This window comes from Trichomycterus rosablanca, chromosome 7 (assembly GCF_030014385.1).
Source record: "Trichomycterus rosablanca isolate fTriRos1 chromosome 7, fTriRos1.hap1, whole genome shotgun sequence".
Taxonomy (NCBI): Eukaryota; Metazoa; Chordata; class Actinopteri; order Siluriformes; family Trichomycteridae; genus Trichomycterus; species Trichomycterus rosablanca.
Genome location: NC_085994.1, coordinates 37,998,794 through 38,021,860, shown reverse-complemented (window position 1 = coordinate 38,021,860; position 23,067 = coordinate 37,998,794). Strand labels below are relative to the sequence as shown.

The window sequence follows — 23,067 nt, the reverse complement described above, 5'->3', positions numbered from 1 at the left end:
CCAGGGAGGGACAACGACACATTTGGGCACAATTTGGACATGTTCACTGTGGGGTGTACTTACTTATGTTGCCAGCTATTTATACATTAATGGCTGTGTGTTGAGTTATTTTCAGAAGACAGTAAATCTACACTGCTATACAAGCTGTACACTGACTACTCTAAGTTATATCCAAGTTTCATGTCTATAGTGTTGTCCCATGAAAAGATATAATGAAATATTTGCAGAAATGTGAGGGGTGTACTTACTTTTGTGATACACTGTAAGTGTGACAAAAATGCAAAAATAGAAGAAATCGGTAGGGCAAATACTTTTCCACAGCACTGTAGCTGGTTATTTTGAGCATTGGTAACATTTTATTTTTCTACATCTATACAAAGTATTACTGTTATTTTACCATTGACAAAAACATTAGACAAAATACTAATGCTTATATATTAGATCACAATAGAATCATCTGAAACAAAAACAGCAGGGTTTTAATATTGGCTTACAAGTACAGTGGTCTTACTGCCAGATTTGTGATGAAACCCAAACGTTACCTTTTACTAAGAGAAGATGTGTAGATAGTAATGTGTAATTCAACAACTACCATCTAAAAATGACACCTTAATGCTTGTTGCTTATCAAGGGAACTTACAAGAACATGAGCTTCTTTCTGTGTAAACTCGTTTATGTAAACCTTAGAACTGAACTGTACCAGCTTTGCCCACGGGTCACTGTATAAGTGTTATTACTCCCTAAAGACAGACTTTTTTATATTAAGGGTGTTATGTCCTTATTCAGGGTGTAACTAAGCTCATTAGTGTATGATCTGATTCATTTGTCATCTGTTACAGCATTGCAAGGTGAGTACATTTATAATGAAGTCCCAAGATGCACACAGGCTTTCTGCTGAGGGTGAAACACACCTGGGGATATCAGCACATAGGAGGAGAAAGAAATGTGTGTGTATATGTGTGGTGATGGGGTAAGGTGATGGTGGTAGTATACCAGAGAGATGAAGACAGTATGGGCTTCACATATAGAGATTCTGCCATGAGTGTTTTACAAATGTGGAACCAAGCCGAGATCATTGTAGCTGGTTCAGGATGACTTTGCACTTTTTGTGAAATTCAGTTCATGACAAAAGGTTATTATACAATCATATGTTACACCAAAGCACACGGCCACAAATATGTACACAAATATGTATATGTGTTTTATTTTTATTTTTAAGTGCAGCAGAACTCATACTTGCATAACTTAAATTTATTGCAATTTGTCTGGCATGTGGAACCAGAGCAGAAAATGCAGCCAGCCAATCAGAGGCCAGAGCAGCTGTGCCTCCTCTGTCTGCGCTCCATATGTTCCACATTTTGGACCACCATAAAAATGGCTTTCTAAGAAAAACGTTGATACCCTACAAGCCAAAAAAAACCCAGACAACTCAGATATCTTGATCTTTTTCTTATTTTTTCTTATTATTTCCTATTATTGTTTGAAGTACATGAAATAGTGGTCTCTTGCCAAGGTTAGGAAGGAAACTGTTATTTTATACTGAGAGTATTTTGTATAGAATCTTCTAGTCTGTTAATTAGAAGCTGTAGTGCATTTTGCAGTGTGTTCCCTCCATTCAGTAAAATAAAACAGCCCAGAAAAGTATGGAAGTAAATCTGTCTCATCAGATTTTGAAATTTAAAAGCCTTTGAATTTTGATTACTGAACTTTAAGCCTTTGAATTTTGATTACTGAACTTTTTTGCCTCAGAATTCAACCCACACATTTTACAATAACTCATTTTCACTTTCATTTTTTGATGTTAACAAATTCAAAATCAAAAATTCAAGTTTATAAAATTCAAATAATATATATTCAGGTTGCTCAAATTCGATAGGTCAAATTCAGATCACAAAATTCAGATTAAAAAATTCAGACTAAACATCCGGGACACGCAGGATGAGCAATCGATTCCAGAGCCGTAGAGAGAACAGAGTAGCGACACTCCCATAGAGAACCGCTGTGACGGGGGCGGGACATTTCTCTGCACAGCTCCGGGTGGAGCTCTGTTCATTTCCACTACTGAGCAGCATTTTCAGCTGTATGTTGCTTTGTTTTAAAGAAATAATGAATTTGATGTCATTAATATACTTAATACTGTTATTGTTTAGCATTTGCTCAGCACTAAATGTTACATGTTTATCTTATTTAATAGGTATAACTGAATTTAGCTCATTCAGTTAAGCTTAATTAATGCCACTAGAGTCTTTTCACCTTAAAATGAGGTGATTAATCAAGAGTCTTGTTACAGAAATGATAATAAAACATTAGAGCCATAATAAATCATGCTACTTTTACTTTCACACTTAAGTACATTTGAAGGTAAATACTTTAGTACTTTTACTCAGTGAAGTGGAGGTAAAGAGTATTTTACTTTTACTACTACTTTTACTGGAGTAATATTTTACCTTGGATATCTCTACTTTAACTCAACTACATGGTTTGTGTACCTTGTCCACCACTTACATTAGACAAAATGAACTAGTGCATATTATTATGAATTAATTCATGTATTACATGTAGGAATGAATTATTAATCACTCATGAAATAAGAGATGAATGAAGCTATTTCATGTACCTGCACAATAATGTTAAAGGTACGGTAGTGTGTTTATAAATCTGTTCATTCAGTGCAGGTAAACATTATGAATCCAGCCACATGGCTCAGTGTTTAACCAAAATGATGATTATTATTATTATTATGAATCCTCAGGAAAGTGAAGGGAGATTATAGTTTATGCAAAAAAAAAGAAAGAAAAAAAGCTCTTTAATCTCTGTACTGTATATTGTTTATACTACTTAATGATATCACATTATGTAATGTATGCTAATATAATGTACTGTGTGTTAACAAGAACAACCTATTAAGTCATTATAAAAATCTTCCACTTCATATACCAAACTGACATTAAAGCAGATGCAGTAAATGTAAAGGCAGGTGAAAATACCCAGAAATTGTACAATATTTTATTATTTGCCTTTTAATATTTCACTCACTGCTGCTTGTCCCATGACAGCGCCGGGTTTGTTTGGAACTACTGGAGGGGTACATAAACCACGTGACCGCGAGAACAAGAAGTGTCGCAACTCTCTCTCTCTACGGCTCTGCTGTAAACGAAGCCGCTTCGTTGTCACTTGATCGCTGGAGTGTAACTTGATTGGCTGGGTGTCGGTTCGATTTGAGACAGAATCGATCAGAGCCGTAGATAGAGAGAGTTGCGACAATCCTTGTTCTCGCCGCCACACGGTCACGTGGTTTATGTATCCATCCAATAGTTTCAAAAAACCCCGCGCTGTCATGTTCTCATATCCCAGCTAGCACAATCATCTGGTCCAGCTCCCTCTTTTCTATCGGCACAGTCGGCCGAGTGTCAGAATCGGCCAGAATCAGTGTAGCCAGATCCGGTCCAGTTGTTACCACAGCTGGGTTTGGCTGGTGCTCGTAGAGACGCGGAACAACGTCACCATAGCAACAGTGCGATGCGAGCCGTTAAAAAAGAGGACTAATTATTTGTTCGTGTTTGGTAAATTAACGTTGAATCTTAACATTTTACTTAGCAAAATGTAAGCAGAAAGTCTATTAATGAGTTTTGGATTAAGATAGAGAGCAATTTGGAAATGGAAACTGTTAGGTAATGTTATCTATTGAGTTTCAGGTTAACTGGTAGTCTGAACTAATACACTTCAGGTAACGTTAGCTAAAAGGTAAACAGTTTCTTGCATTAGCCAACAGCTGCAAAATAATTAAAGCTCATTCAATAGTGTATTAAATACTTAATAATAATAATTAATAATATAAAATACTTATTTCCACCACTGTATATATATATATATATATATGTGTGTGTGTGTGTGTGTGTGTAAAATATTTATGGTATGTATGTAGGCTGTATTAGTAGATGTAGTTGTAGTAGTAGTATGTTTAGTAGTATTGTGTATGCGTAGTATAGTATGTATATTTACAATATTGTTCACTTTGATAATTATCATTCTTATATGCAATTATATGTTATTTTCTATATATAATATTAATATAGTTGTCATTTTGTTTCACTTTTATAATTTGTCTTATTTTTAATATTCTGATTATTATTATTATTATTATTATACTTGCTGCAATTATCTTAATAAAATACTTTCTGCTGCACAATCTGTAGTTAATCTGTAGTTAATCTGTAGAATAAATGTATTATTTTATCTATGAGGATGTGAAAGGAGAAGAAAACGGGAAATAAATGGTATCGCAGTGTTTTGGGGGCTATTCCGGCCCAGCTGCGCCGGAAGTGGGCCACAATTACAAGGCTAGCTGGGATGGGACAAGCAGCAGTGAATGAAGTATTAAACACTAAATAATAAACATTTGTACAATTTCTGGGTATTTTCAACTGCCTTTACATTTACTGCATTTGGTATATGAAGTGAAAGATTGATGTTTATAATGACTTATAATGAATAGATCGTTCTTGTTAACACACAGTACATTATATTAGCATACATTAAATAATGCCATATCATTAAGTAGTATAAACAATATACAGTACAGAGATTAAAGAGCTTTTTTTCTTTCTTTTTTTTTTGCATAAACTATAATCTCCCTTCACTTTCCTGAGGATTCATAATAATAATAATAATCATCATTTTGGTTAAACACTGAGCCATGTGGCTGGATTCATAATGTTTACCTGCACTGAATGAACAGATTTATAAACACACTACCGTACCTTTAACATTATTGTGCAGGTACATGAAATAGCTTCATTCATCTCTTATTTCATGAGTGATTAATAATTCATTCCTACATGTAATACATGAATTAATTCATAATAATATGCACTAGTTCATTTTGTCTAATGTAAGTGGTGGACAAGGTACACAAACCATGTAGTTGAGTTAAAGTAGAGATATCCAAGGTAAAATATTACTCCAGTAAAAGTAGTAGTAAAAGTAAAATACTCTTTACCTCCACTTCACTGAGTAAAAGTACTAAAGTATTTACCTTCAAATGTACTTAAGTGTGAAAGTAAAAGTAGCATGATTTATTATGGCTCTAATGTTTTATTATCATTTCTGTAACAAGACTCTTGATTAATCACCTCATTTTAAGGTGAAAAGACTCTAGTGGCATTAATTAAGCTTAACTGAATGAGCTAAATTCAGTTATACCTATTAAATAAGATAAACATGTAACATTTAGTGCTGAGCAAATGCTAAACAATAACAGTATTAAGTATATTAATGACATCAAATTCATTATTTCTTTAAAACAAAGCAACATACAGCTGAAAATGCTGCTCAGTAGTGGAAATGAACAGAGCTCCACCCGGAGCTGTGCAGAGAAATGTCCCGCCCCCGTCACAGCGGTTCTCTATGGGAGTGTCGCTACTCTGTTCTCTCTACGGCTCTGGAATCGATTGCTCATCCTGCGTGTCCCGGATGTTTAGTCTGAATTTTTTAATCTGAATTTTGTGATCTGAATTTGACCTATCGAATTTGAGCAACCTGAATATATATTATTTGAATTTTATAAACTTGAATTTTTGATTTTGAATTTGTTAACATCAAAAAATGAAAGTGAAAATGAGTTATTGTAAAATGTGTGGGTTGAATTCTGAGGCAAAAAAGTTCAGTAATCAAAATTCAAAGGCTTAAAGTTCAGTAATCAAAATTCAAAGGCTTTTAAATTCAAAATCTGATGAGACAGATTTACTTCCATAGAAAAGACTCACAACATATCTGTATGTTAAAAAGTTTTGTCACTAACACGTTACTTCACTTTCTATTTTGTACATTACATTTGCTCTTTACCTTTGTTCTTAGGTACTAATGTGACCAGGCAGTTGTAAAAGCATTTCACTGCAAGTTATACCATGTATGATCTGTATATGACAAATAAACTTTGAACCTTGGAAGTAATATGAAGTCGCCCTCACCTTCACAGCTGTAATACCTCTCCCTTTTTTTCAGCATGCCTGTGGACGTTAATGGATATTAAACGAGAGGACCTGGCTCACATTTTTAAATTCATTCCAAAAATGTTCTATGTGGTTTAGTTCAAGGCTCTGTGCTAGCCATTAGAATTCCTCCACATCAAATTTGTAAAACCGTGTCTTTATGGACCTCATTTTGTGAACATGGGGCTTGGACATGCAGGAACAAAAAAAGGCCTTCCTTAAACTGTTGACACACATTCTGCATTTTGGAAGGGGGAGGACAAAACAGTGTGTTCGGAGAAAAACTTTTGACAGCATTTTACTATTTTAGTGTGCCGCTAAATAAAGGTAGAGAATCAGTGTCAGGTTTTAGGATTCTCAAGCTGAGCGGCACTAACACTGAGTACACACGGCAAAAAAGTGCTTACTTTTATTGACCAGCGATGCTCAGAAGGTCACTAGGATTCATGTTGTGTGCCACCATCTCCACCAACCAGCTCTGCCAACATGTCACCCTACAATTTTTAAATATACTTATTTTATTCCACATTGTCATAGATGTTATTTGTAATTTTCCTGTATTTTAAGTGTGTTAACATTGCTGCATGTATGCTAATAGTCTGGACACACCTCATTAAAGTAAAAATTAAATTTTACCTGATTGCGTGAAGGTAAAAAAGGACAAGTGTTGAATAGAGTTAAAAGTGTTGAAAATTCATTGTAGGTGATAAAAGAATATTTTGCAAAGCTGTTGTCCAGGCAAGTTTACATTTTCATCATTCAGCAGACGCTTTTATTCAAAGCAACTTACAATTATGACTGAACATGATGGCAACATTCTGATTACTAGTCCAGTACCTTAACCACTGAGCTACCACTGCCCTATGCAGCTACCACCTTTTTAGTGACTTTATGATTAAGTTAATTATTCATATGTATAATTTTGATGTCTTGGCACTGGTGGCTCGGTGGGTAGCACTGTCGCCTCACAGCAAGAAGGTCCTGGGTTTGATCCCCAGGTGAAGCGGTCCAGGTCCTTTCTGTGTAGAGTTTGCATGTTCTCCCCGTGTCTGTGTGAGTTTCCTCCTGGAGCTCCGGTTTCCTCCCACAGTCCAAAGATGTGCAAGTGAGGTGAATTGGAGATACAAAATTGTCCATGACTATGTTTGACATTAAACTTGTGAACTGATTAATCTTGTGTAACCAGTAACTGCCGTTCCTGTCATGAATGTAACCAAAGTGTAAAATCCTAATAAATAAATAAAATAAATAATGTTTGTTATTAGTGTAAATGCAGAAAATATTGAACATAAAGAGGAAAAAACCCTCTGTAAGTTGGTGCATTCAAATTTTTGACCTGTAGTAAGTAAGCATTAATTCCATCGCATTTGTTGCAATGATGTGATAAGTATTTAAAATGCAGGAAAATATATTTGTATCCATTGTCGTGCTAGTATTGCTATTATTTATTATTTAAATGAAGACATTATGTGTAGTAGTGTTGTTGTAAAGCTGTATTACATAACTCCTGCATCTGACCCGCCCCGGTGTGAGGAGGGCCACAGACCCCCCTGCTATTTAAATTCAGACAGACCAAATACTGCATCTTGAGCACAGGAGCTAAAGAACATCAACATGGTAAGTTTACTTTTTCTTTAAATGAATTCGTGTTTAATTACACTCTTAAACATGCTGAATAAAAATAGCAGCTGTGTTATTTTCCTTTTATTGCTAGACTACTTACACAGACAAAGGTGAAAAGGTATGTGCTTTAAATATTCAACCATAATTTAATCCTTGTCAGACATCTACTGAATGTTCTACTGCACACAAGATTTACTTTATTTGACTCTTTTACTCATTTCATGTTTTTTTTTCCATCAGCACGACCTGGGCAAGTTCCTCTGCTTCGACCATCTCACTTTCTGGGTTGGCAATGCCAAACAGGTAAAGCTTTCTTTTTCTCAGAACTTTATACTCAGGTATTGTTTTTCTTTATCCTGACTCGGTGAACTCGATAAACCTTGGAGGAGTTTCTGTGTTGAACGATGCTATTGGTTCTTGAGAGGGGAGTGTGTAAACCAGATGAAGAAAATTATCTCCATCCTCTCACTAATTGGATCCATGTTGAAGTTTTTCTCCAGTCGTAATGTTTTGTGGCCACATGGTTACGCCCTTCTTACAATCGTTACCATTACATTGTGGGACTAATAAAGGATTATCTATTACTGATACAGAAACATCTGCTCTTCTGCTAGTTTTATCGTGAATGTTCTACTATAGGAGTAAAATGACTAAAAATACAGGATACAAATATACATAAAGTACAGTGTATATGATGATTTTGTCATAAGAATAAGATGTGTGGTTTTTGTTAACTTATTTTATCACATTGATATAGTTGTACACATGACTTAGTAAAAAGATTTGACAATAGATACTCTAGTAAAAGCAGCATTTTCATGTCTATTTGTGAGCTTTCAGTACTACATTTCGAATCCTAACACTACTATTGTATTGATAGGTTAGTGGTGTAGAAAGTTATATAATGTATAACGGTGTCTCCTTTGTGCTATTATAATAGGACTATGTTTTTTAGGATTTTTTTTTGTGATTTTGGATCACATCTAATCATCCAGACAAATATTCTATCAGCATAAGGTAACAGCCTGGTTTTTCATTCCAACGTTGGAAAGAAACACCTGTTCCATGACACAAAAGCAAATGGCATCATAGGATTTTCTTCACCAGCCAATACACCAGAAAAAGGATAATTTTCCTATTTTACTATGTAGTCACTGACAAAAACATTTGCAGAAGCTATTAAAATCCTTAGATTATATTGACCATACAGGTGTATGTAAAATGCACTTGATTCCAGTATGTTAAACTTCCTCTATAAAGTATGTTAAATATCCTCTATAACTAGATGTGAATTCTGGATCTAATCTAATTCATTTTTTACTTTAGGCGGCCTCCTATTACTGCAATAAGCTTGGTTTTGAGCCGCTGGCGTACAGGGGGCTTGAGACGGGCAGCCGTGATGTGGTGTCCCACGTGGTCAAACAGGGAAAGGTATGTATACTAATATTGCTGTTAAACTGTTTAACTGGACTAGTAATCAGGTGGTTTCAGGTCCCACCACTGCCACATTAAGACTTTGGCCTTTTTACCTGCATTATTACCATAGCAGACAATCTGAAAGCTTACACTAATGTAACAACCATTGAGACAGACAAATCCTATTGGCAGTACAAAAACTTGAAATTGGATTTGAGAAATAAATTGAATTTGTCCAGCAGTCTGAACATACCAATATAATTTTACTTTTTAAACTACAGTGTATCACAAAAGTGAGTACACCCCTCACATTTCTGCAGATATTTAAGTATATCTTTTCATGGGACAACACTGACAAAATGACACTTTGACACAATGAAAAGTAGTCTGTGTGCAGCTTATATAACAGTGTAAATTTATTCTTCCCTCAAAATAACTCAATATACAGCCATTAATGTCTAAACCACCGGCAACAAAAGTGAGTACACCCCTAAGAGACTACACCCCTAAATGTCCAAATTGAGCACTGCTTGTCATTTTCCCTCCAAAATGTCATGTGACTCGTTAGTGTTACTAGGTCTCAGGTGTGCATAGGGAGCAGGTGTGTTCAATTTAGTAGTACAGCTCTCACACTCTCTCATACTGGTCACTGAAAGTTCCAACATGGCACCTCATGGCAAAGAACTCTCTGAGGATCTTAAAAGACGAATTGTTGCGCTACATGAAGATGGCCAAGGCTACAAGAAGATTGCCAACACCCTGAAACTGAGCTGCAGCACAGTGGCCAAGATCATCCAGCGTTTTAAAAGAGCAGGGTCCACTCAGAACAGACCTCGCGTTGGTCGTCCAAAGAAGCTGAGTGCACGTGCTCAGCGTCACATCCAACTGCTGTCTTTGAAAGATAGGCGCAGGAGTGCTGTCAGCATTGCTGCAGAGATTGAAAAGGTGGGGGGTCAGCCTGTCAGTGCTCAGACCATACGCCGCACACTACATCAAATTGGTCTGCATGGCTGTCACCCCAGAAGGAAGCCTCTTCTGAAGTCTCTACACAAGAAAGCCCGCAAACAGTTTGCTGAAGACATGTCAACAAAGGACATGGATTACTGGAACCATGTCCTATGGTCTGATGAGACCAAGATTAATTTGTTTGGTTCAGATGGTCTCAAGCATGTGTGGCGGCAATCAGGTGAGGAGTACAAAGATTAGTGTGTCATGCCTACAGTCAAGCATGGTGGTGGGAATGCCATGGTCTGGGGCTGCATGAGTGCAGCAGGTGTTGGGGAGTTACATTTCATTGAGGGACACATGAACTCCAATATGTACTGTGAAATACTGAAGCAGAGCATGATCCCCTCCCTCCGGAAACTGGGTCGCAGGGCAGTGTTCCAGCATGATAATGACCCCAAACACACCTCTAAGACGACCACTGCTTTATTGAAGAGGCTGAGGGTAAAGGTGATGGACTGGCCAAGCATGTCTCCAGACCTAAACCCAATAGAACATCTTTGGGGCATCCTCAAGCGGAAGGTGGAGGAGCGCAAAGTCTCGAATATCCGCCAGCTCCGTGATGTCGTCATGGAGGAGTGGAAAAGCATTCCAGTGGCAACCTGTGAAGCTCTGGTAAACTCCATGCCCAGGAGAGTTAAGGCAGTTCTGGGAAATAATGGTGGCCACACAAAATATTGACACTTCAGGAACTTTCACTAAGGGGTGTACTCACTTTTGTTGCCGGTGGTTTAGACATTAATGGCTGTATATTGAGTTATTTTGAGGGAAGAATAAATTTACACTGTTATATAAGCTGCACACAGACTACTTTTCATTGTGTCAATGTGTCATTTTGTCAGTGTTGTCCCATGAAAAGATATACTTAAATATCTGCAGAAATGTGAGGGGTGTACTCACTTTTGTGATACACTGTATTTCCATTAATCCCATGTTAAAAGTGTGCAGGTGTCAATACTCATTTATTTAATTTACCACAGTATTAAACAGACACATCTGTTTTTAATATAGGCTCATAAAATTGCAAGCTTTTATAGATAATCACATTATTTTCAAAGCAGCCAGCTGTAAAATTAAAAAAACAAATGCTCCAGACAAGCAGTATATCTAATACCTGTAATTTACCTGCCTGTTTGTAAGAATAATGTCAAAGTAAAGATGCAGTAATACAAAACATGATATTAATAACATGATTAAATGTTAAATAGCACATATTCAGTTAAAAAAAACAGAGTAATGTCTTTGTTCTTTTCTCTTTTTTAATTAAAGATTATTTATGTCTTCTCCTCTGCGCTGAATCCTAATAACAAAGGTCAGAAAAATGTCAATGTTTTATTATATTATACGGTTACTTGTAGTCACACACTGTGTAACATTTGGTTTTGCTTCTCTTTGTTATTTAACACATTGTGTAGTTCTTGTTAGCAACAAACCTTTCCATTTTCAGGCTTTCGGTTGTGAAATTGACTCTACTGTTTTATCTGAGCAGAGATGGGGGCTCACCTGGTTAAACACGGAGATGGAGTTAAAGATGTTGCTTTCACTGTAGAGGACTGTGACTTCTTGGTGCAAGTAAATATAACATGCTAGACGTATTTCTGTTGAACATGATTGTTATTGTATTTATGCTCTGCATGTTACTATAAAACTTGTTCATCCCAGAATGGCAGAATCAGTGTGTCTAAATGTCCTTGTTTGTGTGTGGTTGCACAGAAAGCCAGGGAGCGAGGTGCTGTTATAGTTAAGGAACCTCAGGTCCTGGAAGACAAGTTTGGCAGTGTGAAAGTTGCTGTGCTGCAGACGGTATGTACGGCTTTATAGCTTCCTGAACAAAAACACAGGTTAGTTTAAAGGTAGTTACATTTATTTAGTGGGTGGCACAATGGTGCAGATGGTAGAGTTGTGCCCTGGGGACCTGACCAGGGTATATAAGGGGTTGTGTGTGTTCTTTCTTTGTCTGTATGGTTTTCCTCCAGGTACTTCAGCTTCTTGCCACTTTCTAAAAACTTGCAGTACTGCTGACTGGCTGCACTAAATTGTCCCAATGTAAAAATGAGTTTTCCTAATTCGTGAGTGTATACTGCGCTGTGATAGTGACTCTTTCAGTGAAACATGTATTGCTATAGCCTGAGACATTTCTTATATTTATTTAGTATGGAGACACAACTCACACACTGGTGGAAAGAAATGGATATTCAGGACTTTTCCTCCCAGGATTCCATGCCCCACTCTTCCACGATCCTCTTCTGGCTCGGCTGTAAGTGAAAAGTATAAAGAACATTAGATACTGCACTTTCAAGTCTGTTTTGTAGTAGAAAGTATTTCAAACTGGTTTTTATTTTCCTCACAGACCAAGCGGGCATCTGGATTTCATTGATCACGTGGTTGGAAACCAGCCGGTTGATGAGATGGTGCCTGTGGTGGAATGGTGAGGAACTACAGCTGTATATCTCACAAACAGTCATTGCCTTACTTTCTACATTATTGTGGCCACTTAGGACTGTTTTTAGGAGCTGTGTTTACATATCTTTATACCAATATGTTTCTATCTCTAGCTTAGAAAATGCCAATGCTCATCTCAATGCAGTAAGTGTGACAGAATATATAACATATTTAAAACAAAACAGACACTATATTATTATTCAAGCTGTTTCTCATGCTTTGTTTGATACAGTGTTCAGATGTAGTATTGTGCTGAATGTATTTCTTGTTCAGCACTATTTACTTTTAATCCCAAACAAAATAGGCATGGACCCATACAATGACACACATACAAAGATTATACTTCTTTTTGGTGGACTTATAATTACAGACCTAAACCTCCTTTACTGAGACTTACCGGTACAGAGAACACATCCTTAATGTATTTGCAGGTACCAGAAGAACCTGCTGTTTCACCGGTTCTGGTCGGTGGATGATAAACAGTTGCAGACAGAGTTCAGTGCCTTGCGATCCATCGTGGTTGCCAACTACGAGGAGACAGTAAAAATGCCCATCAATGAACCTGCCATGGGAAAACGCAAATCACAGATTCAGGCAAGCACACTGGACCCAAACAGAACATACTGTACATACTGTTATTATGTCATTTAGATTCAGAAGTAGCATCTGATCATAATATTTCATCATATTTATATATCATCTATATCAATTTTGGCTCTTAACTAGTGGGCATTTCTGATTGTTTCTCTGGTAGAGAGAAGGCAAGTTCCTCTGTGCTTGACTCTGATTGGCTGTGGCCATATCACTTTGCTACATATTTGCTTTAAGATAAAAGTAAACTTTTGGTGTCACATTGATGACTTTTCTCTCGTCACATCCAGCCACATCACCTCCTGTCACTGTGATGCCACTAAATGTTTTAACAGTTGCTCTTCATGCCTTCTTTATGTAACTATATTGTACCTGTTTCAAATGAATCGGAATGTAAAGCTTTTTGGTATTATTTGTTTAATACTGTTATCTTCCATTTACAAACACACATTTTTTATAACATCACATCAGTAGTAATTTGTTACCATCAATAGTTAACACTTTTGCCTGTGTGTTCAGGAGTACGTGGAGTACTATGGTGGTGCAGGAGTCCAGCACATTGCCATGAACACTTCAAACATTATTGACGCTGTGAGTGAACAACACAAGGACATGCAGGAATAGACTTCACTCCTAAAAAGATAGCTAGGACATGAAATATACAAAATATCACTCCTTTTTATTAAACTTTTTCAAACTGCCTTGACCCAAGCCACCTCACCAAACTTACATCTTCTTGCTTTTTGAAAGCATAAAGCAGCCTTTACTACAATTTGTACATGAACTAATCATTTTACAGTATTATGGTATAATATTACTATAGACAAGATCTAAAAATACAATTTAATTAGCTTCCTGGTGCCAAAAACATTGACCTAAGAAATGTTTGTGCTTGTGTTTAGATCCGTAATCTGAAGGAGCGTGGCATGGAGTTCATGGCTGTCCCAGATGTCTACTACCAGCAGCTCAGAGAGAAACTAAAGCTCTCCAAAGTCAAAATCACTGAGGACATGAGCACCCTGGAGGTCAGATCTCAATCCCTGTTAGGCATATGTTTTATTCAGACAAATATAAACAAATATACTAACATACTCTATATGGACAAAAGATTAAATTCATGTGTTTCAGCTAGAACAGTTGCTAACCGGTATAAGAAGTCAATTCTATAAAGGAAATTATAAGCTTCCAACTTTGCATCAACAGTTTGGGGAAGGTCCTTTCCTGTTCCAGCATGACTGTGCCCCTGTGCACAAAGCGAGCTCTATAAAGACATAAAGAAAAGCTCAAATTTTAAGAAACTCCAGTGGCCTTCACAGAGCCCTGACCTCAGCCCGACTGACCAGCTTTAAATTGATGCTTTTAAATGCTTTGACTAAATGGTCACACATTTCCACAGAATAGATCACATAGAGGTCACTCTATCTGAATATCATTTGTTTTAATGAGATGTCCAATAAAGATCAAAGGATTTAGGATTTGATCAGCATCCACACAATGCAACAAATAACGATCTGCATTTGTTTATTTAGGAGCTGAACATTTTGGTTGATTATGATGACAATGGATACCTTCTTCAGATCTTCACCAAACCAGTTCAGGATCGACCGACTGTGTTTCTCGAAGTTATTCAGAGGCACAATCACCAGGTAAGACATCACAAAGTCACTGTTGCAGCTGTTGCAGACATGATTGGCTAGGTCTAAGGGAGTCGCTGAATCCCCGTGACCTTGTATCCAGTGTTCCTGCTTCAGTCCTGAACAGGATAAAATGGTTAATAAAAATTTATAAAAAATTTTATTTATGTCAGGTTTTATAGCTTCTTTATCCTGGTCACGATCCTTTCCCGGCGTAGTGCAGTACCACACAACACAAAGTAGCATGAGGCTACATTGTTGTCGTTTTTCTCCTATAAATCTAGACTGAAACAGAATGGCTAAAATATGACTACATGTGTTTAACCAAAGACTAATAATAATCAATTAAAATTTACTGCTAAAATGACCAAAATTTAAGTTAAATTGTGTGTCATGCTGTGTTATTGGTTACAGGGTTTTGGAGCTGGAAACTTCAAGTCTCTGTTTGAGGCAATCGAGGCGGACCAGCACGCCAGAGGAAACCTCACCATCCTCACACCTAATGGCACAGCTGAGAAACTCTGAATCAGGCATTATGCTCAAATACAAAACATTTTATACACTCATTTTAATTTCCTTTTTTCAAACTTTGCATATTAAAGCTGTGATCTTAACAGAGTGATGCCATATGTTCTGCATTTTTGTATCCCTATAACTGGCTATTACCAGGTTTTGTAAACAGTAGAGTTAGCAGATTATGAAAAATAATCATGCTATCATGAGAAAGTAAATCAAATACACACCAAAGCAAAATCAATGTGCATGAAAACTCTTGCAGTATTAATTGTTTTTCTTACAGCATTCATACAAGATCCACCAAAACATGTTATCAGTGTGGGTGTTAAATACCTCAAGGGATTTGGTGTCCCAAATGTTTACAATCCCAAAGCTGCAGGGAACCTCATTACTCTAAAAAGTGATTTTGTTTTATTTACAAAGTTTTGCTGATGCTTAACTTGAACTATTCTTTCAACATCTTTTACTAAGCATGTTTATAGCATGTTTATGATGCTTTCACTGCAGTGGCATTATCACCTTGTTTTAAAACTGTTCTTGCTCCTGTACTATTGCTGTCACTTGAAACACAATAAAAATTATGTTATTTTTAAAAAGCATAAACATGTATCATTATTTATTTGCAGCTATATTGTCTGTGCCACCTCTCCTCTCCCTTGTCAAACCTAACAATTAAACTAACACAGTTTAAGCAAAAAGAAATTTGCGAGTTCCAGAGTTCCAGAATAAGAGAGTAAAGTAAGTGTTTCCAGCTGGCTCCAGGCCCACCGTGTGCCTTACCAGGACAATGCAGTTAGAGAAAATGCATGAATAGCCAGAGAAATAGACATTTAAATGATGAGCCACTAAGAATACACAACTGTTGACCGGGAGTTGGCTCAAAACGTAAAGTCAAGGACGTAACAATGAATTGAACATGTGGGGCCGTTGATTTATTCCATATCAACAATTGATTGGAGACGGATCCTAACATTGTGAAAAGATAACCAGTGGAATATGTTTATATGTCATTTTAAAATTATTAAATAGCCTACATAACCTTACAATATAAAGTAAAAACACTAACATATATTTCACCTAGGAACTTTCAGTATTGTGACAGCTGCCTTTGGCAGTTCACTCAGTGGTTTAGGAACAGACACCCATTCATACACACATACAATCATACAACAGACAAACATCTAAGCTACTTACCCAGCCCTCACCGCAGCCACCCTACTCCAGCCACCCTACTCCCAACACCAGGATACACGGCTACGGTGAGCCTAGACACCACTGCTGCAAGGCTTTCTGGGATAAAGCCCGTGTCAGGCCCCCAGTGGCGACACTACATTGCCCCCTCCCTAATGGTCAACCGACCCGGTGACCAACTCACCAGCGTCTACTGGGTGGCTCCATGTCCGGGCCACACCCCATTACACTGCCGAGCCGCCATTCTACCCACTGCTGCATCTGGCCTACTGGAACACCGCACTGACCCGATCAGTGGGCTCAGCCGCCAGTAACACATGCCCTCGCCGCAACACCTGGGCTAGCACAATCGGACAGACCAGGCATATTGACCCACCAAACCATCAGAGCCACCCAAACACCACGATCCCGCTTCTGTCACCAATGTGGCGCCGGCGAGTAGGAAGGATAGCCTCAGGGACGCAAGTGAGCTGCCTTTGGCAGTTCACTCAGTAGTTTGGTGACACACACCCATTCATACACACATACAATCATACAACATACAAACAACTAAACTACTTACCCAGCCCTCACCGCAGCCACCCTACTCCCAACACCAGGATACACGGCTACGGTGAGCCTAGACACCACTGCTGCAAGGCTTTCTGGGTAAAGCCCGTGCCAGGCCCCCAGTGGCGACGCTACAGTATATTAGTTGTTAAAAGATAAAAAGATAATAAACAACAATTTCTAATGGTTTATTGATTAAAAGTTTGTCATAAAACTTACAATGTCCTTAGTACACATCAGGAATTGGCTCACTTGGTGGAGTACTATAATCGTTTAACATCAATTCATTGTTAAATATATTGTTAAAAAGAGTACAACAACATTTACGCTATGGTTGTGTTATTTAAAAACCTTTTTGATTTGGTAAACAAATTAGCATGACCTGCTAATGCTACATTATTGACATGTTTCAGATGTTTTGTTTGATCGCCTAGAAAACACCGCCACTATTGCAATTAAAACTGTATTAACATTTTTGGTTTAAAGTAGCGATACGTGATTTTTTGTTGGTGTACCAAACTTTTATGTACAGTATATTGTTTGAGGTATACAAAATGAAGGGTCAGGGTCGCTGTACAGTGCATTAGTCTGTTTTCAGAATATTCTGATTATTATTAAAGCTGTAATAACTCTAAATAAACTGAATCATTTAAAAGAAACGTATAATGAGCTAAACTCGTTGCATTCTTTATAATTCAGTCTTAGCCCAGTATAATGTACTGTGTTTCTGTGGTAAGTAGAAATCTCCATCAGGGGAATTAGCTCAAATGGTAGAGCGCTCGCTTAGCATGCGAGAGGTAGCGGGATCGATGCCCGCATTCTCCACGGGAACATTGTTTTTAATATATAAAGCCTGTCAAATAATCAGTGACTAAAACTCCAAATAAACTTAAAAATATATAAATGTACATTTGTAGCTGCCGGTGTTGCCAGATTGGGCAGATTTTATTTAAAACTGGTAGATTTTAAGACATCACGACATTGCAAATAAAAAATATTAATAATTTAAATGTCCCTAAATGTATAATTACTGATCTGTAATATATCAGCAGTTAATTGTTATAATGAGTATGTTTGGGTGGTTTTCTTTGCGTGCGTTTTTGCGGATTTTGCAATACGTTGTGGAACTGTAGCAATCTGGCAACCCTGATAAAATGCTAATAAAATAGATGTTTGAAATATTACCAATGTTTAGTTTAATACCCTGAAAACTTACAGTTTGCATGCATGCCAAATGGTAGAGCGCTTGCTTAGCATGCGAGAGGTAGCGGGATCGATGCCCAATGCCTCCAGCGGAACTCTGTTTTCATAATACAGTCTGTCAAATAATCAGTGACTAAAACTCCAGATAAACCGAGACTATGATCAGTTAACAGCAACGCACATTGTTAAAAAGTTTACATGAGCCAAACTGCTGATATTTAACAGCTGATATCTTACAAATTACAAATTGGCATTGACATAAATATTTTTATTTGCAATGTCGTGATTTCTGCCAATTTCTCCGCCAGTTATAAATAAAATCCACCCAATCTGGCAACACAGACAGGCAGCCACAAATGTACATTTGGGTTAAAGTAGTTTTTATTTGCTGGTATCCTTATTCTCCAGTGGAGGTTTGAGTTTTAATTTCATGACCAGAAAGCTGAAATCATGTTTCTGTTCTCTTTTAACAGCAACACACAACTTTAAAAAGTAGATGAGTTGTTGGTCAATACAAAATCTTCAATATAAAGCAGAACAAACACTAACACCTGTTTAGTGATGTTAGTTACTAAGATGATTTAACATTTAAATAACGATTTCTTATGGTTTAAGCTCTCAGTTCAGGCTGTAAATAGTACAATGTAATTGACTGTTTCTGTGGTTAGGCACTTGGGCTGTCAGGGGAATTAGCTCAAATGGTAGCGCGCTCGCTTAGCATGCGAGAGGTAGCGGGATCGATGCCCGCATTCTCCAAGGAAGCTCTGTTTTCAGAATATAAACAAAGCTCGACATAAAAGCTGTGACTGAAACTCAAAATAAACTGAGACAATGATCATTTAAGAGCAACGCATAATGTTGAAAAGTGTACATGAGCTGAAACTCGTTGCATCCTCTGTCTTTATAATGCGGCATCAACACTCGGACACATTCAACTGCGGTCAAGCCAGTCAAGCCAGCCTCCACTTCGAAATGCTCAGTCAAATCAGTATGGCGTCAGACCCCACGTTGTTTCTAAGGATGTGCGTGTACTAAACATTATGGTAATAGCGACTACATCAGTTAAGAAAATAGAAAAATATCAGTTAAAATATATATAAATGTATCAGTTAAAATATATAAATAAATCCGTTAAAAATACAGAAATATATCAGTTACAAATATATAAATGTATCAGTTAAAAAATATAGAAACCAGTTAAAAATATATAGATATATCAGTGAAAATATATAAATATATCAGTTAAAATATATAAATAAATCCGTTAAAAATACAGAAATATATCAGTTACAAATATATAAATGTATCAGTTAAAAAATATAGAAACCAGTTAAAAATATATAGATATATCAGTGAAAATATATAAATATATCAGTTAAAATATATAAATGTATCAGTTAAAAATATATAAAAATATCAGTTAAAAATATATAAATGTATCAGTTAAAAATATATACATTTATCAATTAAAAAAATATATACATATATCAGTTAAAAATGAAAAAATAAATAAACCCATATCTACCTGCAAACTGTATTAGGGATACAATTTCAAGCTTTGAAAAAAAGAGTTGGTAATAACCTGACAGCAATTCTGATGTGTCATTTTTAAATGAAGGCCTTTATATTGCCACATTTCTATTATTTTCAATATAGATTTTTATGAAAAAGAATTCTCTAGTTTCCACACAACAATTCCACATCATAATGATAGTATACCATCTGTAGATGTCACTCAGTTAATATCAAGCAATTCTGATTTGTCATTTCTTAATAAAAGTCTTTTATATTTTCTCATTTCTATTAATTTCAACATAGATTTTTATGAAAAAGAATTCTCTAGTTTCCACACAACAATTCCACTTCATAATGATAGTACACCATCTGTAGATGTCACTCAGTTAATATCAAGCAATTCTGATATATCATTTTAAAATAAAGGCTTTTAAATTTTAATATTTGTATTATTTTCACTCTAGACTGTTATTAAAAAGAATTCTCTAGTTTCCACAGAATTAATCAACTTCATAATGATAGTACACCATCTGTAGTTTACACTCAGTTAATATCAAGACATTCTGATGTATCATTTAAAAAAAAGCCTTTATATTGTTATTTTTCTATTTTTTTAAATCTACACTGTTATTAAAAAGAATTCTCTAGTTTCCACAAAATAATTCAACTTCATAATGATAGTACACCATCTGTAGATGTCACTCAGTTAATATCAAGCAATTCTGATGTGTCATTTTTAAATAAAGGTTTTTTATATTTTAATATTTGTATTATTTTTACTGTAGACTGTTATTAAAAAATAATTCTCTAGTTTCCACATAATAATTTCACTTCATAATGATAGTGTACCATCTGTAGATGTCACTCAGTTAATATCAAGCAATTCTGATGTATCATTTTTTTAAAAAGCCTTTATATTGTAATTTTTGTATTATTTTCAATCTAGACTGTTATTAAAAAGAATTCTCTAGTTTCCACACAATAATTCCACTTTATAATGATAGAACACCATCTGTAGTTTGCACTCAGTTAATATCAAGCAATTCTGATGTATCATATCTAAAAAAAAAAGCCTTTATATTGTTATTTTTCTATTATTTTCAATCTATACTGTTATTAAAAAGAATTCTCTAGTTTCCACACAATAATTCCACTTCATAATTATAGTACACCATCTGTAGATGTCACTCAGTTAATATCAAGCAATCCTGATGTATCGTTTTTAAATAAAGGCCTTTTATATTGTAATATTTCTATTATTTTAAATCTAGACTGTTATTAAAAAGAATTCTCTAGTTTCCACACAATAATTCCACTTTATAATGATAGAACACCATCTGTAGTTTGCACTCAGTTAATATCAAGCAATTCTGATGTATCATATCTAAAAAAAAAAGCCTTTATATTGTTATTTTTCTATTATTTTCAATCTATACTGTTATTAAAAAGAATTCTCTAGTTTCCACACAATAATTCCACTTCATAATTATAGTACACCATCTGTAGATGTCACTCAGTTAATATCAAGCAATCCTGATGTATCGTTTTTAAATAAAGGCCTTTTATATTGTAATATTTCTATTATTTTAAATCTAGACTGTTATTAAAAAGAATTCTCTAGTTTCCACAAAATAATTCCACTTCATAATGATAGTACACCATCTGTAGTTTACACTCAGTTGATATCAAGCAATTCTGATGTATCATTTCTAAATAAAAGCCTTTATATTGCCACATTTCTATTACTTTAACTCTACACTGTTATTAAAAAGAATTCTCTAGTTTCCACACAACAATTCCACTTCATAATGATAGTACACCATCTGTAGATGTCACTCAGTCAATATCAAGCAATTCTGATGTATCATTTCTAAATAAAGGCTTTTTATATTGCCACATTTCTATTATTTTAACTCTAGACTGTTATTAAAAAGAATTCTCTAGTTTCCACACAACAATTCCACTTCAAAATGATAGTACACCATCTGTAGATATCACTGTTATTATCAAGCAATTCTGATGTGTCATTTCCAAATAAAGGTTTTTATATTGTCAAATTTAAATTATTTTTAATATAGACAGTTATTATAAAGAATTCTCTAGTTTCCACAAAATAATTCCACTTTGGAATGATAGTACATCATCTCTAGATGTCACTCAGTCAATATCAAGCAATTCTGATGTATCATTTCTAAATAAAGGCCTTTATGTTGTTTTTTTATTAATTTCACTCTAGATTGTTATAAAAAAGAATTATCTAGTTTCCACACAATAATTCCACTTCATAATGATAGTACACCATCTGTAGATGTCACTCAGTTAATATCAAGCAATTCTGATGTGTCATTTTTAAGTAAAGGCCTTATATATTGTAATATTTCCATTATTTTCACTTTAGACTGTTATTAAAAAGAATTCTCTAGTTTCCACAGATCAATTCCACTTCATAATGATAGTAAACCACCTGTAGATGTCACTGGTAATATGGTGGTAATATCAAGCAATTCTGATGTATCATATCTAAATAAAGGCCTTTTATATTGTAATAATTCTATTATTTTCAATCTAGACTGTTATTAAAAGGAATTCTCTAGTTTCCACACAATAATTTAACTTCATAATGATAGTACACCATCTGTAGATGTCACTCAGTTAATATCACGCAATTCTGATTTATCATTTTTAAATAAAGGCCTTTTATATTGTAATATTTCTATTATTTTCAATATAGACTGTTATTAAAAAGAATTCTCTAGTTTCCACAGAATAATTTAACTTCATAAAGATAGTACACCATCTGTAGATGTCACTTAGTTATTATCAAGCAATTTTGATGTGTCATTTTTAAACAAAGGCCTTTATTTTAAAATGATACATCAGAACGGTTTGATATTAACTGAGTGACATCTACAGATGGTGTACTATCATTATGAAGTGGAATTATTGTGTGGAAACTAGATCATTCTTTTTAATAACAGTCTAGAGTTAAAATAATAGAAATGTGGCAATATAAAGACCTTTATTTAGAAATGATACATCAGAATTGCTTGATATAAACTGAGGGTAAACTACAGATGGTGTACTATCATTACAAAGTGAAATTGTTGTGTGGAAACAGATGGTATGAGTGGATCAGACACAGCAGTGAATAGTTCACCAACCAAAATATCCAGCCAACAGCGCCACTGATGAAGGTCTAGAAGATGACCGACTCAAACAGCAGCAATAGATGAGCGATCGTCTCTGACTTTACATCTACAAGGTGAACCAACTAGGTAGGAGTGTCTAATAGAGTGGACAGTGAGTGGACATGGTACTTAAAAACTCCAGCAGCACTGCTGTGTCTGATCCACTCATACCAGCACAACACACACTAACACACCACCACCATG

The 23,067-nt window shown here is 35.6% G+C and overlaps 1 protein-coding gene and 1 non-coding gene across 2 annotated transcripts; both read left to right on the top strand.

Annotated features, from left to right (window-relative positions):
* Window positions 1-876: 876 nt before the first annotated feature.
* Window positions 877-15,768, top strand: hpdb (4-hydroxyphenylpyruvate dioxygenase b). The gene is made up of 13 exons (XM_062998189.1): window positions 877-900; window positions 7,854-7,916; window positions 8,940-9,044; window positions 11,304-11,346; window positions 11,524-11,606; window positions 11,748-11,837; window positions 12,188-12,291; window positions 12,385-12,462; window positions 12,908-13,070; window positions 13,587-13,658; window positions 13,970-14,092; window positions 14,597-14,713; window positions 15,116-15,768. The coding sequence occupies exons 1-13, from the start codon at window positions 877-879 to the stop codon at window positions 15,224-15,226; spliced, it is 1,176 nt and encodes a 391-aa protein (XP_062854259.1). The 3' UTR covers window positions 15,227-15,768.
* Window positions 15,769-17,709: 1,941 nt separating this feature from the next.
* trnaa-agc (transfer RNA alanine (anticodon AGC)) lies at window positions 17,710-17,782 on the top strand. The gene has a single exon. It is a non-coding gene; the product is annotated as a tRNA-Ala (tRNA).
* Window positions 17,783-23,067: the final 5,285 nt, after the last annotated feature.